The sequence below is a fragment of the Chelon labrosus genome, assembly GCF_963514085.1.
Source record: "Chelon labrosus genome assembly, chromosome: 12".
NCBI classification, from domain to species: Eukaryota; Metazoa; Chordata; class Actinopteri; order Mugiliformes; family Mugilidae; genus Chelon; species Chelon labrosus.
The window spans coordinates 98,693-126,539 of record NC_140345.1 but is presented as its reverse complement, the minus strand read 5'-3'; the positions used below and the strand labels follow the sequence as shown (position 1 = coordinate 126,539).

At 42.9% G+C, this 27,847-nt stretch overlaps 1 protein-coding gene across 1 annotated transcript in view; it reads left to right on the top strand.

Annotated features, from left to right (window-relative positions):
• The window catches only part of LOC311496748 (thrombospondin type-1 domain-containing protein 7A-like), a 443,055-nt gene that overhangs the window by 402,049 nt on the left and 13,159 nt on the right, over nt 1-27,847 (top strand). Inside the window, exon 27 of the mRNA XM_084556712.1 lies at nt 5,930-6,017. Coding sequence (XP_084412838.1) covers nt 5,930-6,017 — 88 coding nt within the window. The remainder of the gene's footprint in view (nt 1-5,929; nt 6,018-27,847) is intronic.

Here is a 27,847-nt window from a genome sequence, read left to right as displayed (position 1 = left end):
GGATGAGCTAACGGCTCTCACCTAGCATCAGAGGGAGTACTGAGAGTAGCATCTTGTTGTTTATGAAGACATGGCTAATTCAGGATTATAACACTGGACTCTCATGCTGCACTGGACAGTTTTCAGCTTGTGAGGGAGGACAGAACTAAGGAGGGCAGTAAGAGGAAAGGTGGAGTACTAGCCATGCTTATTAATGACAGATGTTGTAACGCTGGGCACATCACTATCAAGGAGCTGTTCTGTTGTAAGAACATTGAACTGTTAGCCGTTGGCATGAGGCCATATTACCTGCCCAGTGAATATGAATAATTGTCATTGTCATTGTTATTATGTCAATTTCCCTGCGGGAACCTCCCAAAGGGATCAATAAAGTTGTCTATCTTGTCTATCTGTCTGGTAAAAAACAACGAAAAACAGTTAAGCAGCTCTCTGGTTCGGAAGCAGTAAAAATGAAAGCTATGGCAGCATAAAGATAAAAACCATAGCAGCAATATGCCATAAAATCTACAAGTAACACACAATAGTGCACAAATGAATGTAATTAGTACAGTGGTGAAAGAAAGTGAGATTGATACATGGAATAGCAGCATTGTAACAGCAATGTAATAACACACATAATGAGAAAAAAATAAGATTTTCTATAGTATTGCAAATTTGCCTATAGAGTGTAGGTGGACTAGGTAATAGGTATAGGGGCTATTGCACAACAGTCTTATGAAAGAGAGGTTGAAGGTTTGAGGGATTTAACAGTTTGAGGGTAGAAGCTGTTTTTAAGTGTATTGGTTCTGGACTTAATTATTCTATCTTTTTCATTGCCTTGCCATTGAATCGCTTTTAACATGGTCAGAACAGAAGTTTATGTAGGACAGGACAGCTGTTGTGTGTCCCTCCAGGTCTGTTACCTCAGCCAATATTCGCCAGTCTGTGTCCTCAAAGCAGTCCTGCAGGGTTGAGGTGGCCTCTTCAGTCCATATTGTTTGTCTTTGTAGGTGGGAGTGATTTATATGCCGGGATTAGGGAGGCAGATATCTTAGAGCCCCAGGTGTGGCAGTGGTCTGGCTTTGTAGGCATGTGGGATGTTAAAGTAGTCTTGATCCAGAGTTTTGCTTTCTCTTGTTGGGATAATTTCATATTTATTTAATTTAGGCAGGATGGACTTCAGGCTGGCATGGTTAAAGGCATGGCCGCGGAAAAGTGCATTTTCGGTTTTTGGCCGAAAGACTTTTAGAGATAGATAGATAGATAGATAGATAGATAGGTACTTTATTCATCCCCACAGGGGAAATTCAGGTGTCCAGCAGCTTACAGTGTGTTATTCATCAACAAGCATTCACCCTACACTCATAAAAACACAAGTAGAGACACAGTAGAGAGAGAGACACAGACAATAACAGTTGTTAAAGGAAAAGTATAAAAAGGCTACTATCATTAATAAATAAAAAAATAAAATTAATGCGCATCATCAGGTCCATTATGCAGCCTTATGGCGGCTGGAACAAAAGACCTCCTGTATCTCTCGGTCCTGCAGCGCATAGAGAGGAGTCTGTCACTGCGGCTGCTTTGCTGGGCAACCACAGTATCATGTAGTGGGTGGCTCCTGTTACTGAGGATGGATTTCATCATCCTCCTCATTCTTTCCTCCACCAAATCTCCTACAGAAACCACCCTCCTCCCCAACACTGACACACACTTCCTGACCAGTTTGTCCAGTCTGTTACGGTCCCTGGCTGTCATACAGCTGCCCCAACACACCACTGCGAAGAACACTGCACTGGCCACGACTGACTGGTAGAACAGATACAGCATGTCATTGCAGACTTGGAAAGATTTCAGTTTCCTGAGGAAGAAGAGCCTGCTCTGACCTTTTTTGTATGCTGCATCTGCATGGACTGACCAGTCCAGTTTATGGTCCAGGTGGACTCCCAGGTATCTGTAGGTCTGGACCGCCTCAATGCCCTCCCCCTCAATTTCCACAGGTAGATGGTGTGCCTTACGCCTCCCAAAGTCCACTATCATCTCCTTGGTTTTTATCACTGAAACAACACGGCCGAAACAGGATGTTGTGATGATGCAAGCAACAACCGCAGCCAGCACGGGCATGTCTGCCGTGTGGACGTATTTCAATATATAAAGTATTATATAAATATTATATAAAGACCCATTGATAGCGATTTGCAAAAGTGTGATGCTGAAATTTCAAGAGGCATGCATCTGCAAAGTCAGGTTTAATTTATCACCTGAAATCCAAACATCCAAGCAAGGAAGTTTCCCAGTGATGGTGCCGGTGCCAATCACGATCGACCGGTAGATCGTTAAGGCAGTGCGGGTAGATCGCGTGCCATTGGAAAAAAATAATCTAATCATTTATCTGCTGCACTTCCAAAACAAACAGCAAGACAAACATTCATCTTTTTGTTTTGTTTTTTCACTTTTTATTGCGACATGCCCGTTCAGCTGCACACATCCACAGCCGTGCACAGCTTCAATTTAGGTCCTGTCCACACGTACCAAAACGATCTTTTCCCCCTTCGTTTTCCCTGACATCGTTTCAAGAATATTTGCGTACACACGGATCCATCTCAACACGACTCAACATGCTACTTCATATTCCAGGCCTATAGGTGGCGCTGTTTCAGTTTCAGAAATTCACGTAAAACGGAGAGGAAGAGGTGGAGCATGCGCATAAAGCTTGAGCGCTGTTTACAAATCGCATGATATTGGTATATGATATTTTGCCCTAGTAAACCTAATAGGCTCAATATCTTCTCCAGCAGGAACACGAGCATGTTGTTGATGTTGTTATGAGACATCTCGAGGGAGGTGGAAGGTTGCTCGAGGGGTGTGGCGATGACATCATCGAAACGCAAATATGCGTTTTCACCATCCACACGAACACTCAAGGGCTGCGTTTGCGAATTTTTTCACCCTGGGACCAGGTTTCAGAAAAGTGCGTTTTAAGGCAATGCGTTTACAGGATTCGTTTGGACGATCGGCCAAAACGATGCAAAACATCGTTAATTTATATATAATTTGCATATTATATTTGGACAGGGGGCGTGAACAGGGAGGGGTCGGGTACAATGTGCGCTCAATTCCACGTTGATTGGGATGTACAAAGGAAATGTGCTTCTGGATCTGAGCGTGCGCCACGTTTCAGTAGGAAATCCACACAAGTCTTTGTACATGAAGCCTCTGGTCATTCAGTATATTCAGGTAGTCAGCTGACCTCATTCTTTGAACACATAATGTTGCTGAACCTAGACCTGACCAACCTCTCTTCTTACCCTGATGCGCTGGTTCTCCACTATCCTTCCAGTTTTTAATAATGCGTTGGACAGATCTTAACCCAATTTTAGTAGTTTCTACTGTCCAATTCTCGGTGGATGTTTTCTCTGCTTGATGCATGCCAATGATATGACCCTTCTCAAACAGACTAACATCCTTTCCACAACCAGGGGATGTGTTTTTAGACATGGTTGTTTAAGAAATAAGAAGCTAATCATTACATCAGCTGGGGTTAAATAACTTGTTGCCAGCTGAAAGATAATCACCCATGCAGTAATTATCCAACAGGAGGCTTGGACCCATTTGCTTAGTAAAATCCAGGTGGTGATTTTATTTTATTTTTTTGGCCAGGCGGTGTATATCAAGTATGTTTCCCAAAATGACATGAGTGTGGATGTTGCACTTGCATAAAGAAAAAAGCAAGACAGACTTACACAGGGTGAAGTAATACAGTGATGAGTAGATATTGTGTCCTTTACATGTTGAAGCAAAAAACTCAGCAGCAGTGCCAGGAAATGCTGACGTTAAAGACTGACTGCTGAAGGGACAAGCGCTCCTTCTTGCACTGTGGGTGTAGCAGTCTCTGGGTCTCATACAGAGGGTGAGAGGGGTTGTTCTTGATGTTTTTACTGTTTGGCCAACATCCTCATCTCCCCCACTGAGTCCAGAAGACAGCCCAGGACTGAGCTGGGCTTCCTTATCAGTTTGCCCAGTCTTTTTTTGTCTCTCTCTGTGACTCCGCCATACCAGCAGATCACAGTGTAAAAAGTGGCAGATGCAACCATGGCCAATCACTCATCCATCATAAAAGTAGTGTCCTGCACACCCCAAAGGACCTCAGTCTCTTCAGCGACTAGAGGTGACATTGGCCCTTCTTGTACAGGACATAAATGTTGTCTGAACAGTCCAGTTTATTATTCAGGTGAACACCCAGGTATTTAAATCTATCCACAGTGTCACAGGTGTGGTCTGTGATGCCTTCCTGCGGAAGTCCTTCACCGTCTCTTTTGTCTTTGGCAGTGATGTGAAGATGATTGCGTTCACACCAGTTGACACAGTCCTCGACCACCTTCTTGTATTCCCAACGATGTGGCAGCTGTCTTTATCATATCTGAAGTCCAAAGCATAGATTTTGAAAAAGAATGGAGAACACACTGTCCCTTGTAGAGCACCTGTGCTGCAGAGCACATCATCAGACATACAGCCATGAAGCCTCACATGTTGCGGCCTGTTTGTTAGGTAGTCGTTGGTCCATACAGTCAGCTGGCTGTTTACCCCTGCTTCTGATACAGCAAGGGATGTATCGCGTTAAGGAAACTGGAGAAGTGAAAAAATGTGACTCTCAGGGCCTGTTCAGACCCAGCTTTAGTGTTTAGTGTTCAGACCTTGCATTCATATGCGTCTCCAAATGCATCCCCAGGTCTGATGTCAGTTTTGTGCTCTGTATGCAAATAAACCCCGAAATCATCTGAGGTACATTAAAATATTGTAACGTGCTATTCCCCATTGAGTCCAGAGTTACCTGTTATCATCATCCGGGGTCTGTAGATTGACCTACTAACCTCTGACCTGAATGATATCATCTCTGAGCGCCGCACAGAGGTCAGCTTGTTTACCTGTAATTTGCTACTGCTAGTTTTTTGCAACATGGCTGAAAATTTTTCAGATTCTGAGGTTGTGGATGATGACTTTGTTTATGATGAACGTCCTTACCGTTTTGAGCCAGAGTATACAAATGAGGAGCTCGTTGAAAGGAAGATGTGGAAGCAGAGAGAGCAACAGCTGGCCGAAGAACAACAAACCACTGCGCGTCCGTGAATAGATAGTAACTGGTGGTGTTCTTATGGGAAATGCTGGTTTATGACAACAGAGGAGGAATGTCTTTGTTGTCATAACAAAATATTGGTGAAATTAACAAGTTTTGCGGCAGATAATGCATTATTTAGAGGCTGGTGCCCTGATCACTCCCACTATATGGATATATGCGGCGCGCCACTGGATCTAAATATTGTCCGAATGTTGAGGTAGGTATGGAGGCCACTCCCATTGATGCTGTTGGATGATCCCCGAAATTGTCTTCAGCCCTCTCCAGACCTCCCTGGTATTTTTCTTGTGTAATTGGTCTTCCACCTTTGTATATAAACGTCTCACTGTCTGCCTTGTTCAGGATAAAATGTAATTCCATAGTTCTCAGATTAAACCATGTTAGTAGCTCATTCAAACCTCTCCGTTTCAGTGATCTAAGAACTACCCTGTAGTGTGGACGCAACGTCATAAGCAAAGATTAGGCTTCTTAAAACTGTAGTGATGCTATTGGATGCCACATTTTAGCCCTGATTAGAATTCTGATCATCTTTTATAGTGCTGAATATTAACAAAAATATTACTTGTGTCCTCTAAACTGCTTGATTGTTACTCCCTTGGTCTTGTTTTCTTCTGTTGTACCTACCTATGTAAGTATTACGAGAAACGGTGTATGTTTTTGATTAATACAATCAAACTATAAATCATGGGTTGTATTATTTTATAGTATTACAAGAAGAAAATGTAGGGATTACAGCAGTTGTATTGAAGTACTTTTCTTTTAATGGCTGTTGGTGTCAGCGGTGTAAACAGACAAACTGATGAGCCTCCTCCTCCACAGATGGCAAACTGAAGATGTGGGTGTATGGTGTAGCAGCCGGAGCCTTTGTGCTCCTCATATTCATAGTGTCTATGATATACCTCGCTTGGTAAGTTGACGAATTTACACTATCACCCTCATTCATGAAAACAAACCCTCCTCATTTTCCCCCAGTATGCTTTGAGTCAAAGCATCCCCTCCCTCACCCTTTGTGTCTTTATTTATTTTTTATTTGTTTGCTTCTTTCATGCCTTCCCCATGTGAGAGCAGCACCTACTGTGCCAAGGTGCACCGCTTTCTTAAGGCCCAAGAGTCTGACACCAATGGAGTGGCATTTTGGACGGGTCAAAATACACATGAGATGATTTACACCTGTCCTGATTGCCAAGAGCTGGCTCAAAGCAGCACCAGCTAATGAGGATGTGGAGGGTTCGCCCCCACCACTAGAAGCACCAAGAGTCCGTCACCTCTCCCCTTGACCTCAGGCAGGGTGAGTGATGGTTCTGGTGCAGATGAGGACAAAAGATAAGAATACGAATAAGAATAAGAAAACCTTTATATGTCTCACAATGGGGAAATTGCAGTTTGCAACAGCATACAGAAATGACAGAGATAGAATAGATGATAGACATATTGCACAGACTGATGTTATTACACCATAAGGTTTACACCTAATATTGCACATATTAGGAGTGCTCATTGTGGAGCCTAACAGCAGCAGGAAGGAAAGACCTTATGTATCTTTCCTTCACACATCGAGGGTGAAGCAGTCTGTCACTGAAGCTGCTCCTCAGCTCCGCCAGGCCGCCGTGCAGGGGGCGGGACTCATTGTCCAGCATGGAGGACAGTTCAGCCAGAACTCTCCTGTCACCCACCTCCCCCACCGAGTCCAAGGGGCAGCCCAGGACAGAGCTGGACTTCCTGATGATCTTATCCAGCTTCTTCCTTTCCCTCTCTGCTATGCCACTGCTCCAGCAGACCACTCCACGCAGGATGGCCGACGCCACCACAGAGCCTGCAGAGTGACTCATATCTGTTTTTTGTGCTCACACCAGAACTATTTCATTTGTGCCTAAAAACAGCTAACACAAAAAGAATGCTAACTACAAAACTAGATGCAAAGTGGAGTGTAACAGTGGTAAAGAAAGTAGTGAAAATAATAGACATTTAAAGAAATATACTTAAAACACTTAAGTCACTTTTGTGTCGGTTATGAATCTAAAGCAAGTAGATGGTTAGCTAAACGTACCAAAGTTGAAAAATACAATCACTACCTCCAAAATGTACTACTTAACTTGTGTCTTGTTTAATTCATATAAAACCCTTACAGTACTATGCTGTCTTCTCATATAACTTTAACAGGAAAGTGTATAAGCATGTTTTCTAAAGATTCCTCCAAGTATAAACACAACAATAACAAAATACACTAATCAGCCATAACAACATGACCACCTCCTAGTATTGTGAAGATCCTGAACTGTTGAGGCATGAATTCCACTTCTTCTGAAGGTGTGTTGTATTAGACAGACTTTACTGATCCACAAGAGAAACTGCTTGGTCACCATAGCTCAGTTGGATATATAAACAAAAAATAACCAAAAAAAAAAAAAACATTCTTTAAAACTAGTAGTAAAAACAAAAATAGGTGTAAGATAGTTAAAAAAAATAAATAAAAAATAAATAAAATACTATAAGCAAGTTAGCACCAGATTATTTAAGTCCTGTAACTTGAGAGGTGGTACATCCATGAATCTGACTTTTTTGGCTAGAATGTGCCGCAGATGCTGATTTGGATTGCAATCTGGGGAATTTGGAGTCCAAGTCAACAGCTTGAACTCGTTGTGTTCATCAAACCATTGTTGAACCATTTTTGCTACATTTATCCTGCTAAAAGAGTCTACTGCCATCAAGGAGTTTTCATAGTCTGCAACAATTTTTATGTAGGTGTTAAAGTAACATCTGTGTGAATTGCCCGCAGAAGATTGCCCATTACATGGTGCATTCTGGTGCCATCTCTTACCCAGATAAATGACATACACGCACCTGACCATCCACGTGACACCCTGACTGGTACACAGCCCCATACAAAACAAACTCTGATATACCTTGTGTTTTGACTCTTTTCTGCTACAGTAGCTCTTGCATTGGACCAGACCACGGCCAGTCTTAGCTCCCCACTTCCATTAATGAGATTTGCTCATCAATGGCCCTATCTTCGGTTAACCTCTTCTGCTTCCTGGGACCACTTTTAATTTGGTACTGACCCCTTCAGACCAGGAACAGTTGCAGTTTTGGAGATGCTCTGACCCAATTGTCTAGCCGTCACAATTTGACCCGTGCTTCTAACACCAATTTTGAGGACAAAAAGTTCACTTTCTGCCTTATATATTCATGTGGTGATAATATACAGGTGGTCATAATATTGTGACTGTTCGGTGTACTTGAAAATATTAAAATATTAAGAGTAGACTTCTGGTGATGCAAGCAGGCGAGTAATCACGTTTTGCTGGAGCTCCAGCACACCCGTTTATTTTTCGATATTAATCATTTATCGTTATCAACCTAACTAAGTTAATACGGAGTGTTGACTGACTCTGGAGCACTTTTGAGGTAATTCGACCGGCAAAATGTCCCCGACACAGGCTAAGAAGACCACTGCGGAGAAGTCGCTGCCCTGCCAAGATGGCGATAACGCAGGCGGCACACCTGAACTAGACCCAGCGATTGCCAAAGTTATGGAGGTAATGATGGCAAATTTCACCAGTGTGATTGATGACAAACTGGACTGTATATACAGTATAAACAATAACATATCACAGCATTTTAACGAGATTGGTGGTTTGATGAAGCAGAGAGGAGGATATTAGCGGTGGAAAATACTGCGGTCGAAACAGAGAAGCAGGTCGCTAGTTTAACGAAATCAGTTAGGGAGCTAGCAGAGCGTCTTCAGGACCAGGAAAACTGTGGCCCCCGAAAGAAAGATCCTGGACATCGAGACCAAAGCAGGTCAGATAAAACTGGACCGGGCTCACCGTACACCCGGCCCCGCCACATCGAAGCTGCCCCGTGATATGATCGGCAGATTCCACAACTTCTCCGACCGCCAGAGAGTTTTGGAGGCTGCACAACATAAAAAGGAGGTTCTATTCGCGGGAGTCAAAGTATATTTCTTCCAAGACTTTGCAGCAGAAATGCTGAAACGAAGACAGGAATCCATGGCTGTTAAAAGGGAGTTGCAGAACATCCCTGGGGAACGTTACGCCATGCTGTATCCAGCTTCACTCAGTGTCACGGTCAGCGACTCCACGAAAACATTCCACACTCCATGCAAAGTGTCTGCATTTATTGACTTTCTAAAACTGCCATAGATGCGTCCATTGTGGTGAGTGTTGACATCGCCAGATTCAATTCCTCTGAGTGGGGCAGATTGCCTGTTGCCCTAATAATGTGAATGTTCTCCTAGGTTTTCTAGGAGAGATGGGACACTCATGTTATTACATTTAACTTGTGCAGGATGGAGCTTGATGTCCTATCTCACTAGGCAATATTATCTAAGGTTGTGACATATGTTACTGTGATGATTTTTAAAAACACATATAGGCGGTCTCCATTTGTTATGATTATGGATAAAATTGTATTTATGTTCTTATCCACATGTGCTTAAGGGTGTGCTGCCTCTGAGCTGATATGTTTGCGTCCTTCGAAGGGTTTAGGGTCCATCTATCCCAGAGATCCTCTGTGGGTTTTACGCTTTTTCTCAACCTTTTATCGTTTTTTTTTCTCCCAGGACCTAGTAAAGGTAGTTGTATATAGTTCTTACAGGGGATTGATCAAGGTTTCAAACTGTTTTGAATCTGTATTTAATGTTAAAGAGTATTATTTATGGAACAGCTTTTACCCCGTTTGGGATAATGGCTAAAGTGGTGAATAAGAGAGACAGTATCCACATAAGCCACAGTAATAGACATGTTAATAAGTACATCTGATATAAAAATTTTGCTCTTGGAATGCCTTTTACCACCCAGTTAAAAGGAAGAAATTTTTAACATCTCTGAAAAAGGAAGGAGTTAAGATAGCTTTTTTACAGGAAACTCACCTCAAAGACGCAGAGCATGTCAAACTAAAGCGTGAATGGGTGGGACAGGTCTTCTTTTCATCCTTTGCCTCCAATAGTCGAGGGGTATGTATCTTAATTCATAAATCATTACCATTAAAGGCTGAAAAATATATCCAAGATGTTGATGGACGGTACATTATTGTTAAAGTCATGTTATTTGGTAAGAGCATCACTCTAATGACTGTGTACTATCCCCCTAACCACCCAACAGAGCTATTAACAAAGGCTGTTAGTTTAGAGAAGACATTGTCCAGGTCAGAAGACATCATCCAGGGTCTGTAGGTCAATCTACAGACCCCAGATGATGATAACAGGTAACTCCGGACTCAACAGGGAATAGCACTAGCGTATCATAACAAAATATTGGCGAAATGAACGAGTTTCGCGGCAGATATGCGTTATTTAGAGGCAGCGTTGCGGTGCCCTGATCACTCTCGCTAAATGGATATACACTGATCTAATTATTTCCTGAATGAGTGCAAATGAAACAAAAGTGATATTGGCGAGTAAACAATGGTATTTTATGCTAGAAATAAGGTCCAGGTTGTAAAAAACAGTAGTTCTTCCCTTTAATATGTTTCATGACTCGTTGAAAAATTGACCTCTTCCAAGGTTGTTAACAGAGGTCAATATTAGCCTTATACTGAAGAAAGGCTGACGATGGATATGTGTCTTATAGGCCTATAAGTTTGTTAAATACAGATCTTAAGTTGTTGTCTAAGACCCTTGCTCTGCGTCTGGAAACAGTCTTGCCTTGTATTATTAATAATGATCAAACAGGATTTATTACTGGTAGAAATTCATGTAGTAATACGAGGAGGCTTCTCAATCTTATCCAGATGCCCCAATCTAGGAAACTTCACTGTATAGTTGTTAGTCTGGACGCAGAGAAGGCTTTCGATCGGGTCGAATGGCCGTATCTCTTTTCTACTCTGGAGACACTAGACCTAGGTGAAGCATTTCTTAACTGGGTGAAGCTATTATATGACAACCCATTGTCAGCTATATTAACCAATGACAAGAGATCGCCGTATTTCCGGCTGGGTCAGGGTACGAGACAGGGGTGCCCTTTGTCCCCTTTACTATTCGCAATTGCTATTGAGCCTTTGGCAGAGGCTATCAGGCGAGCCCCTTCTATCTCAGGTATCTCAGTTGGTGAAAAAACTCACAAAATATCTTTGTATGCTGACGATGTTCTCCTGTTTCTTACCAAGCCGGAAGTTTCGATATCAGCAGTGCTAGGCCTGATTGGGTGCTTCAGTCAGTTTTCAGGTTACAAAATTAATGTTTCAAAATCAGAAGCACTTCCTTTAGGTGGTCTCCATCACACAAATATATCACCCCCTTTATCTTGCCCATTCAGATGGACACCACAGGGCTTTACATATCTAGGTATTGCAGTAACTCCATTCCTTCACCAATTATATGCACCCAATTTTACACCTTTACTTAAACGTGTATATGAGGACCTGGAAAGATGGACTTCCTTATCACTATCCATGTTAGGCAGGATTTCATTACTTAAGATGAATATTTTACCTAAAGTTCTGTATGTATTTCAGATGCTTCCAATCTTGCTCCCTAAAAAAGTGATCAAAGAACTGAACGGTGGATTTAGTGGATTTATATGGAACAGGAAAAGACCCCGTATGAGCTTAGCCAGACTTATGAAGCCTAAAGAAAAAGGCGGCCTATCAGTCCCTGACATTAGGCTGTACCAGCTGGCCTCACAGCTGCGTTACATTGCTGACTGGGTCAAAAATGATAATGAATCTACATGGCTGGACTTAGAGTCCTCACAGGTTGACTATCACTTGTGTGGTCTCTGGTTTACATCTGGACAAAAAAAGATTAAAAATTCTGTTGGTGACAACATGATTATAAATGCAACTATTAAAGCATGGAAGGCTATAAGGAAATTGCAGGGTCTTGAGGGACAGTTGTCCTCCCTTTCACCGGTATGGGGTAACATAGATTTTTGTCCTGGTTCTAAAGACAGGGGTTTTGAGTTATGGAGAAGTAAAGGCATCTTTACTATTGGGCACCTATATGAAAAGAATGTAATGCTATCATTCAGTCAAGTGTGTAAAAAGTATAACCTTTCACAAAATGAGTTTTTTAGGTATCTTCAGATACGGCGTTTTTGAAACATCCAAAAAGATGCAGGGATCTGTTACCAACTCTCCCCATTGGAAAAGATAATCACTGCTGGCAAGAAAAAGGGTATTCTGGGTCTTGGATATCAGGCACTCATTATATATCACAAAGGTAGACCTGCTTTCAAAAGCAGAGACTGGATTAATTATGTAAATATGGATGTTGACGAGGCGATATGGGGACGGATATGAGAATCGGCAAACAAAATCTCGGTCTGTAATAGGACAAGAGATACTCAATTTAGACTTCTTCACCGTTTATAGATCACTCCCCAGTTTAGACACAAACTGAATAAACAGTAAACAGTAAATCAGAATTGTCCACTAAGTGGCACTTACTGGCAAGATGTAGAAAATCGACTACATTTAATTTTTGACATTAAACCTAAAAAAGATCAGGTTTGTCTACTGTTTGGACTGGCGGACACACAACTTAAAAGTGCACATTCCAAAAGACTCTTCCTTATTCTCACTTTTTGTGCAAGGAAGAACATATTGCTGAAGTGGATAGATTGTAAACCCCCCACAATTGCAGGATGACATAAGGTTATTTTTGATATGTTACCCATGGAATACTTAACATACAGGTCCAGATGTATGACAGGTTTTCTATGAAATCTGGTCCCCATTCCTTACGTACATTGGTACAAGACTAGCTGCCATTGTGTTGAAGGGCCTGGTGGACTATAAGTGAGAAAATACAGTATGGTTCAACACGTAACGGGCTTCCTCAGTTACTATGTATTTGATGTTAGTGATGCTGCTGTGGTGGATCGTAAAAACTGGATGCTGTCTTTAGGGGGATACCCCCACTCTTACTTCTGTGTATCATATATGATTCTTTTGTTTACGAATGATATGGCCTCATCCCCTGTTGTTATGGTTGTTTTTGTGGCTGTCTATGTTGGTCTGTGTTTATGTATATTTGGTTACTCGTAATGACAGGTTGTATATGTGAAGGAACAGAAACTGTACTTCTTTATTTTTTGTTATACATGGCATAACCTTCCATTCATGTCTCCAGCCTGTTGCTCTACAATAATAAATTGTTTTTGTCATAGAAAATTCAATAGGGATATTGAACAAAAAAAAAAAAAAAGAATAGATGTCCTGTGGTCAACTGGTCGGCTAGTTGAGCAGTATTTTTTCTCTGTTAATTCTGTATTAATTCAAGCACAATGTAGCGGCTTTTTGGGCCTTCTTTATTTTTCTTTTAAAGTGTCTTGTTTTTCACCTCTTGCTGCTCACATGTGCCTTAAATTGCACCGCAGGGTCAAATAAAGTTTTCTGAATCCAAATCTGAATTTATATATCAAAAAATCCTTTTATCACGTTATAATACATATTTTATAATTTAAATGTGCATTAACACATTAACAACATGCTCATGCTGCACACAGCTCATGGTTTATAAATTAATTTAATGTTTCGTATGGAAGTGTTTCATCGGTACAATAATAAAATGAGCAAAAAATTTATACCAATACTCTTTACTGCAGAATTCCCAGAAGTGTATATGAGTATATGTAGGAAGTTAAATAAGATCTATGCTCATTAAAATGTGTTCATATTAAAAAGACGACAGATACAGCTCATTTAAATTAAAATGATAATTTTTGATAAGATATATAACAGCTGAGTCAAAATGAACTCTGGATGCATCTAAGAAGTTTAGCCCTTTGTTATTTTATTAATGAGAATAAAACAAGTTGCTGTTCCTCACTCAGTGTACAGTATCAGAAAATATTGCAGTCGCAATGATTACTGTTTTCACAGGTTTCACACATACCACTGAACCAAAATTAAGTAGAGTGGAAACATTCCATCAACACTTTAAAATAATGTGTTTATACATTTCCTGTTTCAGTTCCATTTAGTTATAGACTAATATGGATCAATTCAGACATAAATTACTGATATATTTTTAGAAGAAATAACTCATTTCTACTGCAACATTGTGAGCATAAAAACTGTGTGGGGTCCCTTTAATCCAGAGGTTCCCAAAGTGGGGGGCGCGCCCCCTAGGGGGGTCGCAGAGCCATTGCGGGGGGGGGGGGGGGCGCAGGGCGCGGATCGAATTAGAGGGTGACAATTTTTCAGGACGCCCGCGAGTCACGGTATTCCCACGGGTGTCATTTTCACTGTTGGTAACGTGATAGGGACGAGATAGAGCAAATAATTAACGGGAGCGGGCGGGACCGGGACGGAGGAGGAGCCAGAGATTAAATTAAAAAATGACGCTGCAATGCGGTGAGTGCGCCCAACTTTAGACAACAACATAAGGAGCGAGACGGGATTTAGGAGTCTTTCTCTCGGGATTTTGCGGGACAGGATTTCTTTGGGGGGGCAGTTACGTGATCGGGATATGACTGGAGTATTTTTGTGGGCTCGGGATGGGAGCGATGAGATGGACAGGTCAGTAAAGTTTACTTTTATTTGTTCAAAAAAGGCTGATGTTTGTATTAATTACAATGTGTGAAATAAACTACAACGGAGTCTGAATTTTTTATTTTTTTTTGGGGGGGGGGGGGGTTAGCCTGTGTGTTCATACGAGGATGTAATGACAGTGTCCTCCCAAACGTAACTATTTGTAAACAGTGGCATTGAAAATAGAAATTGGGATTGAAATGAAAAACTTAAACTGAAAAAAGTAGTAATGGCATTCAAACGAATATTACAAATAAAAATGTACTTGGAGGAAAAACGCACTAAAAGAAAAGAGTCTGGCAGCACAGACACAGACATCAGTAAGAGAACAGTTCAGTTTCTCCTGTTCAGGCAGTATTGCGTGCAGTGTGTAGTTTGGATGCTTTTATTTTGAGAGTTAAGGACTGAGGCGGTGGTTGTGCAGAGATGAGCAATTGACTACATGGGTGGGTGTGTTCAAGTGTAACAATGAATAAAGCAGCTGTTTCATTCAAATGCTTCTGTGTTTATTCCTCAGGATATTGCAGTTCCATGCACATAGAATAGCTTTGTTTTTAAATGTACTGCCCTAGCATGTGATTAAAGTTGTTTTAGTACATATGATAGTTTGAGTCAAAAAATTATCATTTTAAAGCAACAGTGTGATATTTCTTCATTTCCCATCTGGCAAGGATATGCATGACATATCTCACCACTTTTCGTCATACCGAGTCACGGTTGACATCAACGTTACGTTGCTTGTATAAATAGTGGCATATTGCTCCCTTACATGTCGGCAACCATATTTTCCAATCTCACACAGACAATTTATTTAAATGTATCATCACCCTAAATTAAAAATTACACTTTGACTTTGTTGCATGCCTTGTTGATAACCGTGGAAATCTCCCATTAGCCTCGTTAACACAACTGGAGCCTTGCTGGAAGGCTAGCCTTAGGCTAATTCATTACAATAACAACAGAACAATGTTTACATCCATTTTGTGTGTGTGTACAAGTGTGTGTGAGAGAAAGGGAGTATATGATTGTGTATGTAATAGGGGTCAAATCGACTAGTCGCCAATCACTTTACAATAACAACACGGACGCTTCAGAGAAGACAGGTGAGGAGCCCACTCTGTTGTTGCGGCAACAGTGGTTTATCAAGTGTGTGGAAATACGCACTTAAGATGAAGCGCGTTCAACCATGACATGCAGAATATGTAAAAGTCAGTCCTGAAACTACTGCATTACACACTCATCTGAAAAGGCATAATTTTTTTCCCCCCGGCTACATTATATTATCTTGCAACACGCTTTGAAGTACTATTAAACGCCACTGACTTATATAGGCTAAACATATCTGCAGTGCACAGCATTGATAAGCTCATGTGTTTATGATCAGTGTTGTGTTCTATTAGCTGGCATTTTTACTGTGGTTGTAAAGTGTGTTTTTTTGTAGTTTTTGTTTTTTGTCGAGTCCCACGTATTAGAAGTGTCAGACTGATGGTGTTTATGGTGTTGGCGGACTACAGCCAACAGGAGCCCGTGTTCAAGCATCAATAAACTTGCAGAAAAGCCTCTGTAGCATCCTTTGTGTGAGACGCTACAATATGAATGGAGGTCAATTGTGTAGATTTCATTATGTTTGTGTGACGTCACTGACTAGTCGACGTCAACTCCTATTTCACCACGTTAGTCAACCTAAAAAAATCGTTCAACCCCTATTGTGTAACTATCCAGACAGTTCCTCTCTCTCTCTTTGTAGTCTTTGTTTTTAATTTTATTAAGAAAAATTGGTACACTGCAAAAACAGCAAAGTTGAAGTTGTGCATGGCTGTGGATGTGTGCCACTGAATGAGGGCATCTTGTCGTTTGTTTTGCAGGTGTAGCAGATAAATGATTGACTAACATTTAAAAAAAAAAAATTCCAATGGTATGCGATCTACCCGCACTGCCTTCACGATATACCAATCGATCGCAATCAACATATTTGGCACCCCTAGTTGTGACAAATTGCACACACATTGCATTGTCAAGGATTCAGGGATTCAAGGATTCTTTATTGTCATTACGACACATGTTGGTACATGGGATGGAACGAACGGTAAAAAGTATCAACATAGAATTTAGAATTAACTAACATAGAATTAACTGCAATGAATTGAGGTAGTGTGCAAATGGAGACACATAGGAAAAGTAAAAGAGCAGACAGTGCAAAAAAAACTGCAATCTGTGCAGATGTGTCCATGGGTGGCTGTTGGAGGGGGGGGGGGGGCGGGGGACGGGGACTGGGGCTACGGAGGTCTTTCAGCGTTCGACAGTCTCACAGCCTCCGGGAAGAAGCTGTTCTTCAGTCTGGTGGTCCTGCTCTTAATGCTCTGTAGCCTCCTGCCTGAGAAGAGCGGGACGAACAGTGTGTGTGCGGGGCGAGTGGGGTCTTTCCTGATGCAGGTGACCCTTTTCCTGCATCTGGAGGTGTAAATGTCCATGGTGGTGGATAGACTGTGTCCCACAGTCGTCTGTGCAGCTTTCACCACCCTCTGCAGAGCTTTCTTCTCTGCTGCAGAGGAGCTGCCATGTCACACAGTGATGCAGGAGCACAGGACGCTCTCCACCACACATCTGTGGAAGGATGTCAGGACTGAGGTCCCCAGTCCGGCGTGCCTCAACCTCCTGAGAAAATAGAGGCGCTGGTGTGCCTTCCTAATCAGGCAGGAAGTGTTGGTGCTCCAGGTGAGGTCGTCAGTGATGTGGACGCCCAGATACCTGTAGCTGGAGACCACTTCCACCGCAGACCCTCCGATGTGCAGGGGAGGGGGGAGGTGTCTGCCCCTTCTGAAGTCCACGATCATCTCCTTGGTCTTCTTCACGTTGATGCAGAGGTTGTTTTCCCTGCACCAACCCTCCAGGTGTTCCACCTCCTTCCTATAGTCGGACTCGTCGTTGTTAGCGATGCGTCCAACCACAGCTGTATCGTTCACAAACTTCACAATCAGACAGCTCGGGTGAATCGCTAAGCAGTCATATGTGAGCAGGGTGAACAGGAGGGGGCTCAGCACACAGCCTTGGGGGGAGCCGGTGATGGGGGAGGAGGAGACGTCGTGGATCCTCACAGACTGCGGCCTGTCGGTTAGGAAGTCCTGGACCCAGTTGCAAAGGGTGGAGCTCAGTCCAAGTGTTGTCAGTTTATGTACCAGGGTCTGTGGTATGATGGTGTTGAATGCTGAAGTGAAATCCTGGAAGAGCATGCGAACATAAGAGTTCTTGTTCTCTAAGTGGGTGAGTGCTGTGTGGACCACAGAAGAAATGGCATCCTCTGTGGATCGGTTCTTCCTGTATGCATACTGGTGTGGGTCCACAGTGATGTCGATGTAGTCCTTCATGTGGGCCATGACCAGTCTTTCGAAGCACTTCATGACTATCGGGGTGAGGGCTACTGGCCGATAGTCATTCAGGCTTGTCACTGTGGACGTTTTAGGAACGGGGATGATCGTGGCAGTCTTCAGGCAGGTGGGAACTGACACCTGTTGGAGGGAGGTGTTGAATATGTCTGTCAGCACCTCGGTGAGCTGGTGTGCACAGCCCCTCAGCACCCGCCCGGAGATGTTGTCAGGACCAGCAGCTTTGCGTGGGTTGATCCTCTGGAGGGTCCTCCTCACTTCTGCTGGGGTCACGCCGAGGGGCTCTTCTCCTGGTGGAGGGGTGAGTCTGGTGCTGGTCACCAGACCTGAACGCAGCATCCCTGGTTTTCAGCAGAGAGCGAACCTCTGCATTCAGCCAGGGTTTCTGGTTCGGGTAGCATGTTACCATCCTGGTGATGCTGACATCCTCTGCACACTTGCTAATATAGCTGAGGACAGCAGATGTGTAGTCCTCTAGATCCACCTCTCCCTCACAGACAGCTGCCTCTCTGAAGATCTGCCAGTCTGTGCACTGGAAACAGTCCTGCAGTGCGGGGACAGCATCACTGGGCCACACGATGATGGTCCTCTGTGTTGGTGTGTGGCGTCTGAGCAGGGGACGGTAGACAGGGACCAGCATGATGGAGATGTGGTCGGAGAAGCCGAGGTGGGGGTGGGGGACGGCTCTGTATGCGTCTTTTTTGTTGATGTAAACACGGTCCAGTGTGTTATTTCCCCGTGTCGGAATGGTGACATGCTGATGGAACTTAGGCAGAGTGTCTGTCAGGTTTACGTGGTTGAAATCCCCCGCAATCACGTAAAAAGCCTCCGGGTGCTTGTTCTGGAGCGAGCTGATGTTGTTGTGGTGCTCCTTTAGCGCATTGTTAGCATTAGCACCCGGCGGGATGTAAACAGCCATAATAAACACCGCTGTAAACTCACGTGACAGATAGTGTGGCCACAGTCATATGCTCTATCGCCTCAGACGCATAATCCACCCCCGCAGGCTTTCCCCGACAGCTGGTTACGGTCCGCGCGGAAGAGAAGCCGGCCGTCGATCTGGAAGGCTTGGTCCGGCATGTTGTCGTTCAGCCAGGTTTCTGTCAGACAAAGCACCGCACAGTTCCTCATCTCTCGGGAAAACCCCAGCCTCAGTCAAAGTAGGTCCATCTTGTTGTCCAGGGAGCGGACATTGGACAGGAACAGGAATTTTCAAATCAAATCAAATTTTATTTATATGGCACTTTTCCTACTTTAAAAGCAATACAAAGTGCCTCACAGAAGCTAAAAACAGCAAGGACAAAACCCAACCCTCCCACCCCCGTAAAATCACAGAGAGATACAGAGACACACACATAGCCGCCCATAGGACAGCACCCCCGTCAGTAGACTAGCAGAAGCTCCCAGTGTGGTAGGCCCCCATGAGGGGACACTGGAGCTAAAAACTGAGGGACTAAAACTGTAAAATAGGATAAAAATGAACAATACAGATAAAATGCTTTCAGCTTATAAAATTAAAACATGTAGTTAAAACATATAATTAAAATAAAAATAGAAAAAGAAATGATTAAAAGTCTGATAAAAACTGCTAAAAACTAAAAACTGAGGGACTAAAACTAAAACTGTAAAATAGGATAAAAATGAACAATACAGATAAAATGCTTTCAACTCGTAACATAAAGACATGTAGTTAAAGCATATAATTAAAATAGAAATAGGAAAAATGATAAAAAGTCTGATTAAAAGGAACAAAGGAAATCAAGGAAATCAATTGAAAGCCTGATTGAAAAGGTGGGTCTTGAGCCTATTTTTAAAAACATCAACAGTCTCTGCGGCCCTGAGGTTCTCCGGCAGGCTGTTCCACAATCAGGGGCCATAATAACTAAAAGCCGCCTCCCCGTGTGTTTTCTAACTTTTGGTATGGTTAAAAGGCCAGTGCTGGAAGACCTCAGGGTCCGCGAGGGTTGATAAGGTAAAAGTCAGATAAATAAGAAGGCCCAAGACTGTTAAGACACTTAAAAACAAGTAAAAGAACCTTGAAATTAATCCTGAAGCGCACGGGAAGCCAATGCAGTGATTTTAAAACCGGTGTAATGTGCTCCCGCCCTCTGGTCCTCGTCAGCACTCGTGCAGCTGAATTCTGTAGTAATTGGAGGTTAGAGAGCAGGGCATTACAATAATCTAAACGACAAGATATAAAAGCATGCATCAGTACCTCCGTGCTGGCCTGAGAGAGAAATGGGCAGACTCTGGCTATATTCTTGAGATGGTAAAAACCAATCTTTGTTATGTTTTTGATATGTGGGATAAAACTAAGCTCAGAGTCAAAAATCACACCCGGGTTTTTTACAGTTTGAGATAGTTTAAAATCTTGTAATTTTGTTAAAAGTTTCTCTCTCTGGCCTTCAGGACCAATGACTAAAACCTCTGTTTTGTCCTGGTTGAGCTGCAGGAAATTCGCTGCCATCCATGACTTGATATCTAAAATGCAGTTAAAAAGGGCATCAATAGGCCCTGTGTCATCAGGAGACACGGCGATGTACAGTTGTGTATTGTCAGCATAGCTATGAAAGCTGATGAAGTGCCTCCTGATGACATCCCCAAGGGGAATCATGTAGAGATTAAAAAGAATTGGACCTAAAATTGACCCCTGGGGAACCCCACACTTGATCCCATGGGTTCCTGAGGAACAAGTATCCATACTCACAAAAAAGAGAGAGACAAACCAGTTGAAAACAGTACCAGAGGCCGACCAGGTTCTTCAATCTGTTTAATAAAATGTGATGGTCTACTGTATCAAAGGTGGCGGTTAGATCCAGTAGTACCAAGACTGTGAGTTTGTTTATCCAAGTTGAACCTGATATCATTTAAAATCTTTAAAAAGGCTGTCTCGGTACTGTGGTTTGTCCTAAAACCAGACTGATGCCTCTCTAAAATGTTGTTTGTCTTTAAAAAAATAATTTTCTTGGTTAAAAAACTGTTTTTCTGAAATTTTACTTAAAAATGGTAAGTTGGATACAGGGCGGTAATTATTAAGAAGGTTGTGGTCTAGATTGCTCTTCTTCAGAAGGGGCTTCACCACTGCCGTTTTGAAGGAGGTGGGGAAGACACCCGTCTGAAGAGAGCAGTTCACAGTGTTTAAAAGCTGTTCCTCAAGGAGCCCATAAAATGTTTTAAAAAACTCGACCAAGTGTCCTTGCATCAACCAGGGCAAAACTCTCCAGTGTTTCCTCAGGTAAAATCAAAGATCCAGGTGTGGCGACAGTTAAAATCTGTTGAGGTAAAAGACTGGATCTGGATTTTGGCTGGTAGATTAGAGGGTATACTACCAGAGATAATATCAGAGGATCAGACTGGCTTTGTAAAAAACCGACATTCTTATTCTAATATACGTCGTTTATTTGATATTTTGTACTCTCCTTCAGGGGCAATCCCGGAATGTGTCCTTTCTCTAGACGCAGAGAAAGCGTTTGACCGTGTGGAGTGGAAATATTTATTTGCAGTTTTGGAAAAATTTGGCTTTGGCCCAAACTACATTAGTTGGGTTAAACTTTTATATACATGCCCAACTGCTTCTATCCTTACCAATTCTCAACGTTCTCAACCTTTCAATCTTCATAGGGGAACCCGTCAAGGGTGCCCTTTAAGCCCATTGCTTTTTGATCTGACCATAGAGACTCTAGCAGTTGCATTTCGTAGCTGCAAGGATATTTCAGGGATTTGGAGGAAAGGAATTGAACATAAAGTGTCTCTGTATGCTGATGATCTTTTACTTTTTATATCAAACCCAGACACCTCTTTACCTGTAATGCTATCCTTACTCACTCAATTTGGCCAGGTTTCGGGATACAAACTAAATTTACACAAGAGCGAACTTTTCCCTGTGAATACGGAGGCACTTGCTTTAAAATATACCAGCCTCCCCTTTAAGATTGTGGAAGATAAATTTGTCTACCTTGGCGTTACAGTTACAAGGAAACATAAGTGTCTCCTTAAAGAAAACTTCCATACTCTACTAAATCACGTGAAAGAGAGCTTGATGCACTGGTCACCCCTAACTACATCCCTGGTGGGCCGGATCAACTCTATTAAAATGAACATTCTCCCTAAATTTTTATATCTCTTTCAATCTATACCGATCTTCATTCCTAAATCTTTCTTTGACTCATTGGACTCAATCATATCGGCTTATATATGGAAGGGCAAACGCCCTAGACTAAATAAAGTCCATCTTCAAAAATCCAAAAAAGATGGAGGTATGGCGCTGCCTAATTTCCGTTATTACTACTGGGCTGCTAACATACGTTGTATTACTTTCTGGTCGCACTTTCTCGATCGGGCTGACTGTCCGACGTGGGTGAGGATGGAGTTGAGTTCTGCCCGAAATTTTTCTATTTTGGCTCTGCTTGGGTCCCCGCTCCCTCTCCCCCCTGGTAAATGGACTGATAGTCCAACGGTTCGGCACACAATGAGGGTGTGGGCTCAGTTCAGGAAGCATTTCGGTTTTCAGGATTTCTCTCTCGTTAGTCCTATTCTGTCCAACCCTTGCTTTCAACCTTCACTATCTGACTCTGCATTCCAAGAGTGGCGTGGAAGGGGCATAGAGAAATTTAAAGATCTTTTCATTGGTAATAGCTTTGCATCGTTTGCACAACTGGCTGAAAAGTTTAGTCTTCCAAACACTCATTTTTTCAGATACCTGCAGGCAAGACACTTCCTCCGTTCTCAGATGGCTAGTTTTCCTGAGGCAACCACGGCGACCACCGCTGACACGTTACTTGGTTTGCGTCCATCGCGCAGGGGGTTAATATCGGTAATTTATGACAAACTGATGGGCATAAAACAGGCTCCTCTGGACAAAATTAAAACTGCTTGGGAGCAGGATTTAAACTTTCAGCTGTCAAATGATGTATGGGATTCTATTCTCGGGCTGGTGAATTCGACATCTCTTTGTGCACGTCACTGCCTGTTACAGTTTAAGGTAGTGCACAGGGCTCACATATCTAAAGTCAAATTATCTCACATGTACTCTGATGTTGATCCTTTGTGTGACAAATGCAAGAGTGGGGAGGCCTCGCTTATTCACATGTTTTGGACTTGCCCGAGCCTGGAAAGATACTGGAGAGGTGTTTTCCAATCCTTGTCCCTTATTCTTAATCTTGAGCTAGAACCCAACCCTCTGATTGCCCTTTTCGGCACCACTGGTGAGGATGACACGCGCCTCACTCCAACCAAAAGCCGCACGCTGTCCTTTGCCTCGCTTTTGGCGAGGCGTGCGATTCTATTGAGGTGGAGGGATGCTGCCCCGCCCACACACGCTCAGTGGTTAAGGGACATCATGTCCTGTCTAGACCTCGAAAAGATCCGATATTCAGGTTGCGACTCGAGCAAGAAGTTCCAAAAGGTGTGGGGACCTTTCTTGAAATACTTTGAGAATCTTAAGTCAATTTGAAGTATCTGTCCCTCTCTCCTTTGTTTTGCTTCTTTGTCCGTTTCTGTCGCTTATAGAGTCAGTCAATGTCTAAATTTGCCTTCTTCTACTTATTTACCTTTATTTGTTTATCTATTAATCCTGTTTGTTTGTTTATTTATTTTGTTTTTATTATTTATTTATCTTGCAACCTAATACTTGACTTCCAGCAGTTTCCTATAACACTCTAGGAATAATAGTCCCCAGGAATCATGGTTTGTAGGTGTGGCTAGTGGGAGGGGAGGGATGTTTATGTTTATGTTGATGTTGGATTAATCTGAAAAATGTACCATGTATGAGCATGTATATGTGATGTGATACGTGTAAAACTCAATAAAAATATCAGACAAAAAAAAAAAAATAAAAATTACCGATATGAATCGGAAATCGGTTTTGATTTAAAAGATGTGAGTGCATCGATACACAAGCCCCTGGACCAATCTAAATGTACCACGAACCGGTCGATGGCCCGATTATTACCGTAATTTCCAGACTATAAGGCACACCTGAATATAAGCCGCACCAGCTAAATTTTGGGGAAACTACAGATTGTTCCATATATAAGCCGCACCCGACTATTAGCCGCACCCAAGCCGCTGGTGTTTTAATGTTTAATTACCGTAAGGTTTCTTCTACCACGGAGAGGATTGTCGGGGCAGAAATGACTGTTTGGAAACGCAAACCGTCCCATTTATTTACATTTGAGAAACACAATAAATCTTCCAATCAATTGATCGATCAAACTTTCACATCTTTGACATTACAAACAGCATTCGTGCAGTGCTCAAATAATACAATGGTGCGCTCCTATAGCGCACTTCCTGCAGTCATAGTACCATAGTAGTGCAGTAGGCCTATAACAAAAAACAAAGCTTAGGCTACTACGCTTGACGAGGCAATAAAGTAAAATGGCTAAATTTAATTTGTTTGTAAAAGTGCTTGCCTGTGACACGGCAGCAAAAGTGCAGTAACCCGGCTGCTCAACAAAATAACCAGCATCTTTTTCGAAAACAGCCAACACAGCAGTAAAGGTGCAGTAACACGGCCGTTTACTGTATCAAAATAACCAGCCTACTATACCAGAAAAGTAAGCCAGATCGATCGCCCTTAACTTAAAAGCAGCTCTCGTACTGCATTTGGACTCACTTGGTTTGTTTTGCTCTCGTTACCTGGCGCGAGCTGTCTGTCTCGCTCCTGAGCTTCCATGATAGTGCGCCCCTGGTGACCGTTAGCTGTAAGAATCCATAATTCGTTGTATAAGCCGCAGGGTCCAAAGCAAGTGACAAAAGTAGCGGCTTATAGTCCGGAATTTACGGTATATCAGCAATACAGCTGGAAGCCCCGCTTGCTTATTCTCTTTCTCTCTCTCTTTCCCGCAAAAATCTCGCGAGACTCTATTAAACTTATCACTATGAAGGTAAACAATATCACATTTTTAGGATTGATTTTGGATCATTCATAATGTAAAATGTCTACTTTAAACAAGGAACTATATCGGCTTACTCTCTAGGCAATTGAATCAGGTCAACTGGACTTGGTTTTTGTCTGTGTCTGCGGGCTAGTCAGACTTGCCTGCTAGTCTCTCGAACTGATGAAGCCACTTGGACAAGGAGCGAAACGTCTTCACAGACAAAACCCAAGTCCAGTTGACCTGATTCAATTGCCTAGAGATGCCTTTGACCTGGACAAATGAGAATTTGCACAGACTCATCGGATTACATCATATTGCACTGAATCGTACCGAATCGGATTGGATCGGATCGGATCGGATCAAATCCTACCGAATCGAATCGAATCGGTTGTTTTTAAAATGTATCCTTCCTGAATCGTTTCGTACCCCATGTATCTAGATAGGTATCGAATCGTCTTATATTGGAGAGATGCACACCCCTAGAATTTAGGGTTGTTTTTGTGGTCGGAGATAAGTTTTTTGAAATGTGAAATTCTTGCCTGCTTGATTTCGATATTGTAGATTTTGAGTTATTGGCGTAAAATGTAAAAAGTTTTGATTTTCTCCATCTCCTTTCAGCACTTCTGCAGTCTCTTTTCAATTTCTTTATCTCCTCAGTTCTCCACAGGGTGCAGGTTTTGTCTTAATTGTTTTTGTTAAAAGAGGAGCCACTGAGTCCAGCGCTGATTTCAGATTTTTGTTAAAACTGTCCACAATAAAATCACAAGGTGCTGGTAAAATCTCTGCAGGAGTACTCTGTAAAATCTGGATAAAATTTGCAGCCACTTCAGAAGTTAGGTAGCGTTTCCTCACCGTTCTCACCGGGGCCTCCTGCTGGTTAAAACTGGTGATGTTAAAAAATACACAGTAGTGGTCAGACACAGCCAAGTCCACAACAGAAGACACACCCACGGACAGGCCATAGGTTATGACCAGGTCCAGGGTGTGCCCCCTGCTGTGTTTCGGCTGTGTGACATGTTGTTTAAAATCCATACAGTTTAAGAGGTTTAAAAAAATTCTCTGGACACTGGGTCTGAGGTATTGTCTGCGTGTAGATTAAAATCACCAGTTATTAAAATCCTGTTGTAGGTGGTGTGAATAATTGATTAGAATTCAGAAAATTCGCTGATAAAAGAGGTGGAGTACTGGGGTGGTCTGTAGACTGTTATGCAAAGAATAGGAGGGCTGCTAAAAACAAAGGCATGATGTTCAAATGATGAGTAGCTGTTAAAAGGAACTTCATGCAAGGACATCGTGGTTCTTGATATAGATGCAGTTCCTCCCCCTTTTTTGCCCCCCCCCCAGTAGAAAACAAAAAGTTAAAATTTGGTGGGGAAGCCTCAGTGAGAACAACAGGTGAACCCGTGCCACCTGTAAGGAGAATGCAGTCTAGGTTATTATCAAAAATAAATCATTTATGATAAAAGATTTGTTTAAAAGAAAGCGCACGTTCAGCACAGCCATTTTGATGTCTGTACTGAACGTGCACTTATCGTGGCAATTTACATGGATGTTAAAAACACCTTTGCTTCTAAAAACATTGCTATGTTTCAGGAGTCTACGTGTAGTGATGGTTTTGATGGTGTGAATGTCCTGAGGTTCTGGTGGCAGAGAGAGGCCTACTGATGGAGAGGTGTATATGGTGTGGTTGTCATGTGTAGTGGGGGAGGGTGGGGGTGAGTGAGGGGCACACAAAAGTGTCAACAAACGGGACACTTTTGTTGAGGCAGTACCCCTTCAGCCACAGGTGCAGCTGAAGAAAGGGGGCTGGTGGTGACGTAACCATACCGAGGTGGGGGAAGCGGGCCGGCGATAATTAGCTGCTTCCCCGTGTCCAGCAGACGATCCACCAGGGAGACGAAATCCTGTTTGAGGATCTCCGACTGCTGGTTTTTGAGGTCGTTTATGCCGGCCTCCAGGACCAGCGTGGAGGCAGAGTTGTGTTGTATACTCAGCTGGAGGGCAGAGGATGCGACCTGGTTGACATGGGCTCCAGGGTGGCAGAACCCACACGGAAAGAACCTATATAAACATATAGGTTTTAATATAGGTTTTGAATATATGTGACATACATAAAATTGGCCGTTTTCATATATACGCATATATGCTATATATATGCAGCATATATGTTATCATATATGCTGCATATATAACGTATATATGCAGCACATATGCACAGATAAACTGCATATAGGTTTCATATATGCGCATATATCCTCATATAAGTTCTTTCCGTGTGGGTATATGAGGATAAGGATATGAAACCTATATGCAGTTTATCTGTGCATATATGCTGCATATATATATATAGCATATATGCGTATATATGAAAACGGACAATTTTGTATACGTCACATACATTCAAAACCTATATTAAAACCTATATGTTTATATAGGTTCTTTCATGTGGGAAAGTCCGGCCACCGTGCACCGCTACGTGCCTGACCATGGAGGTCCCGATAACCAGCACAGAGGGGGTGCGCCGCTCCGCTGGCTGCCTGGAGGTGCGGTGGAGGCGGGACGGAGCCTGACGATCGGCTGGACGAGTAGGCCCCTTATCCTGAACTGGTGAGAGCCACGACCAGCTGGATGGTCAGGTTCCGGGGGTGAGCTGGACAAAACCCCCACGGGGGGGAAATCCTGCAGGCTTGTTGTCCAGTGGCAGATCCGGAGGCGGAGGAGGAGTGGATGGACGAGCCCCAGCGCCCCTGTGCACCATTGACCAGGGTTCCCTCACTTTGAGTGGAGTCGAGCTCACCATTCCAACCTCCCGGATGAAGCCCTGCGACTCCGCGGGACATAGGCAGTAGGTGGAGGGTGCCGATGTCTTGGGCTTGGCTCCCTGGCGGTGCCAGCGGGACTCGGCTCGTGCTGGTGCCGGAGTTCCGGTGGTGATAGAGGATAATAAGAAAACCTTTATTTGTCCCACAATGGGG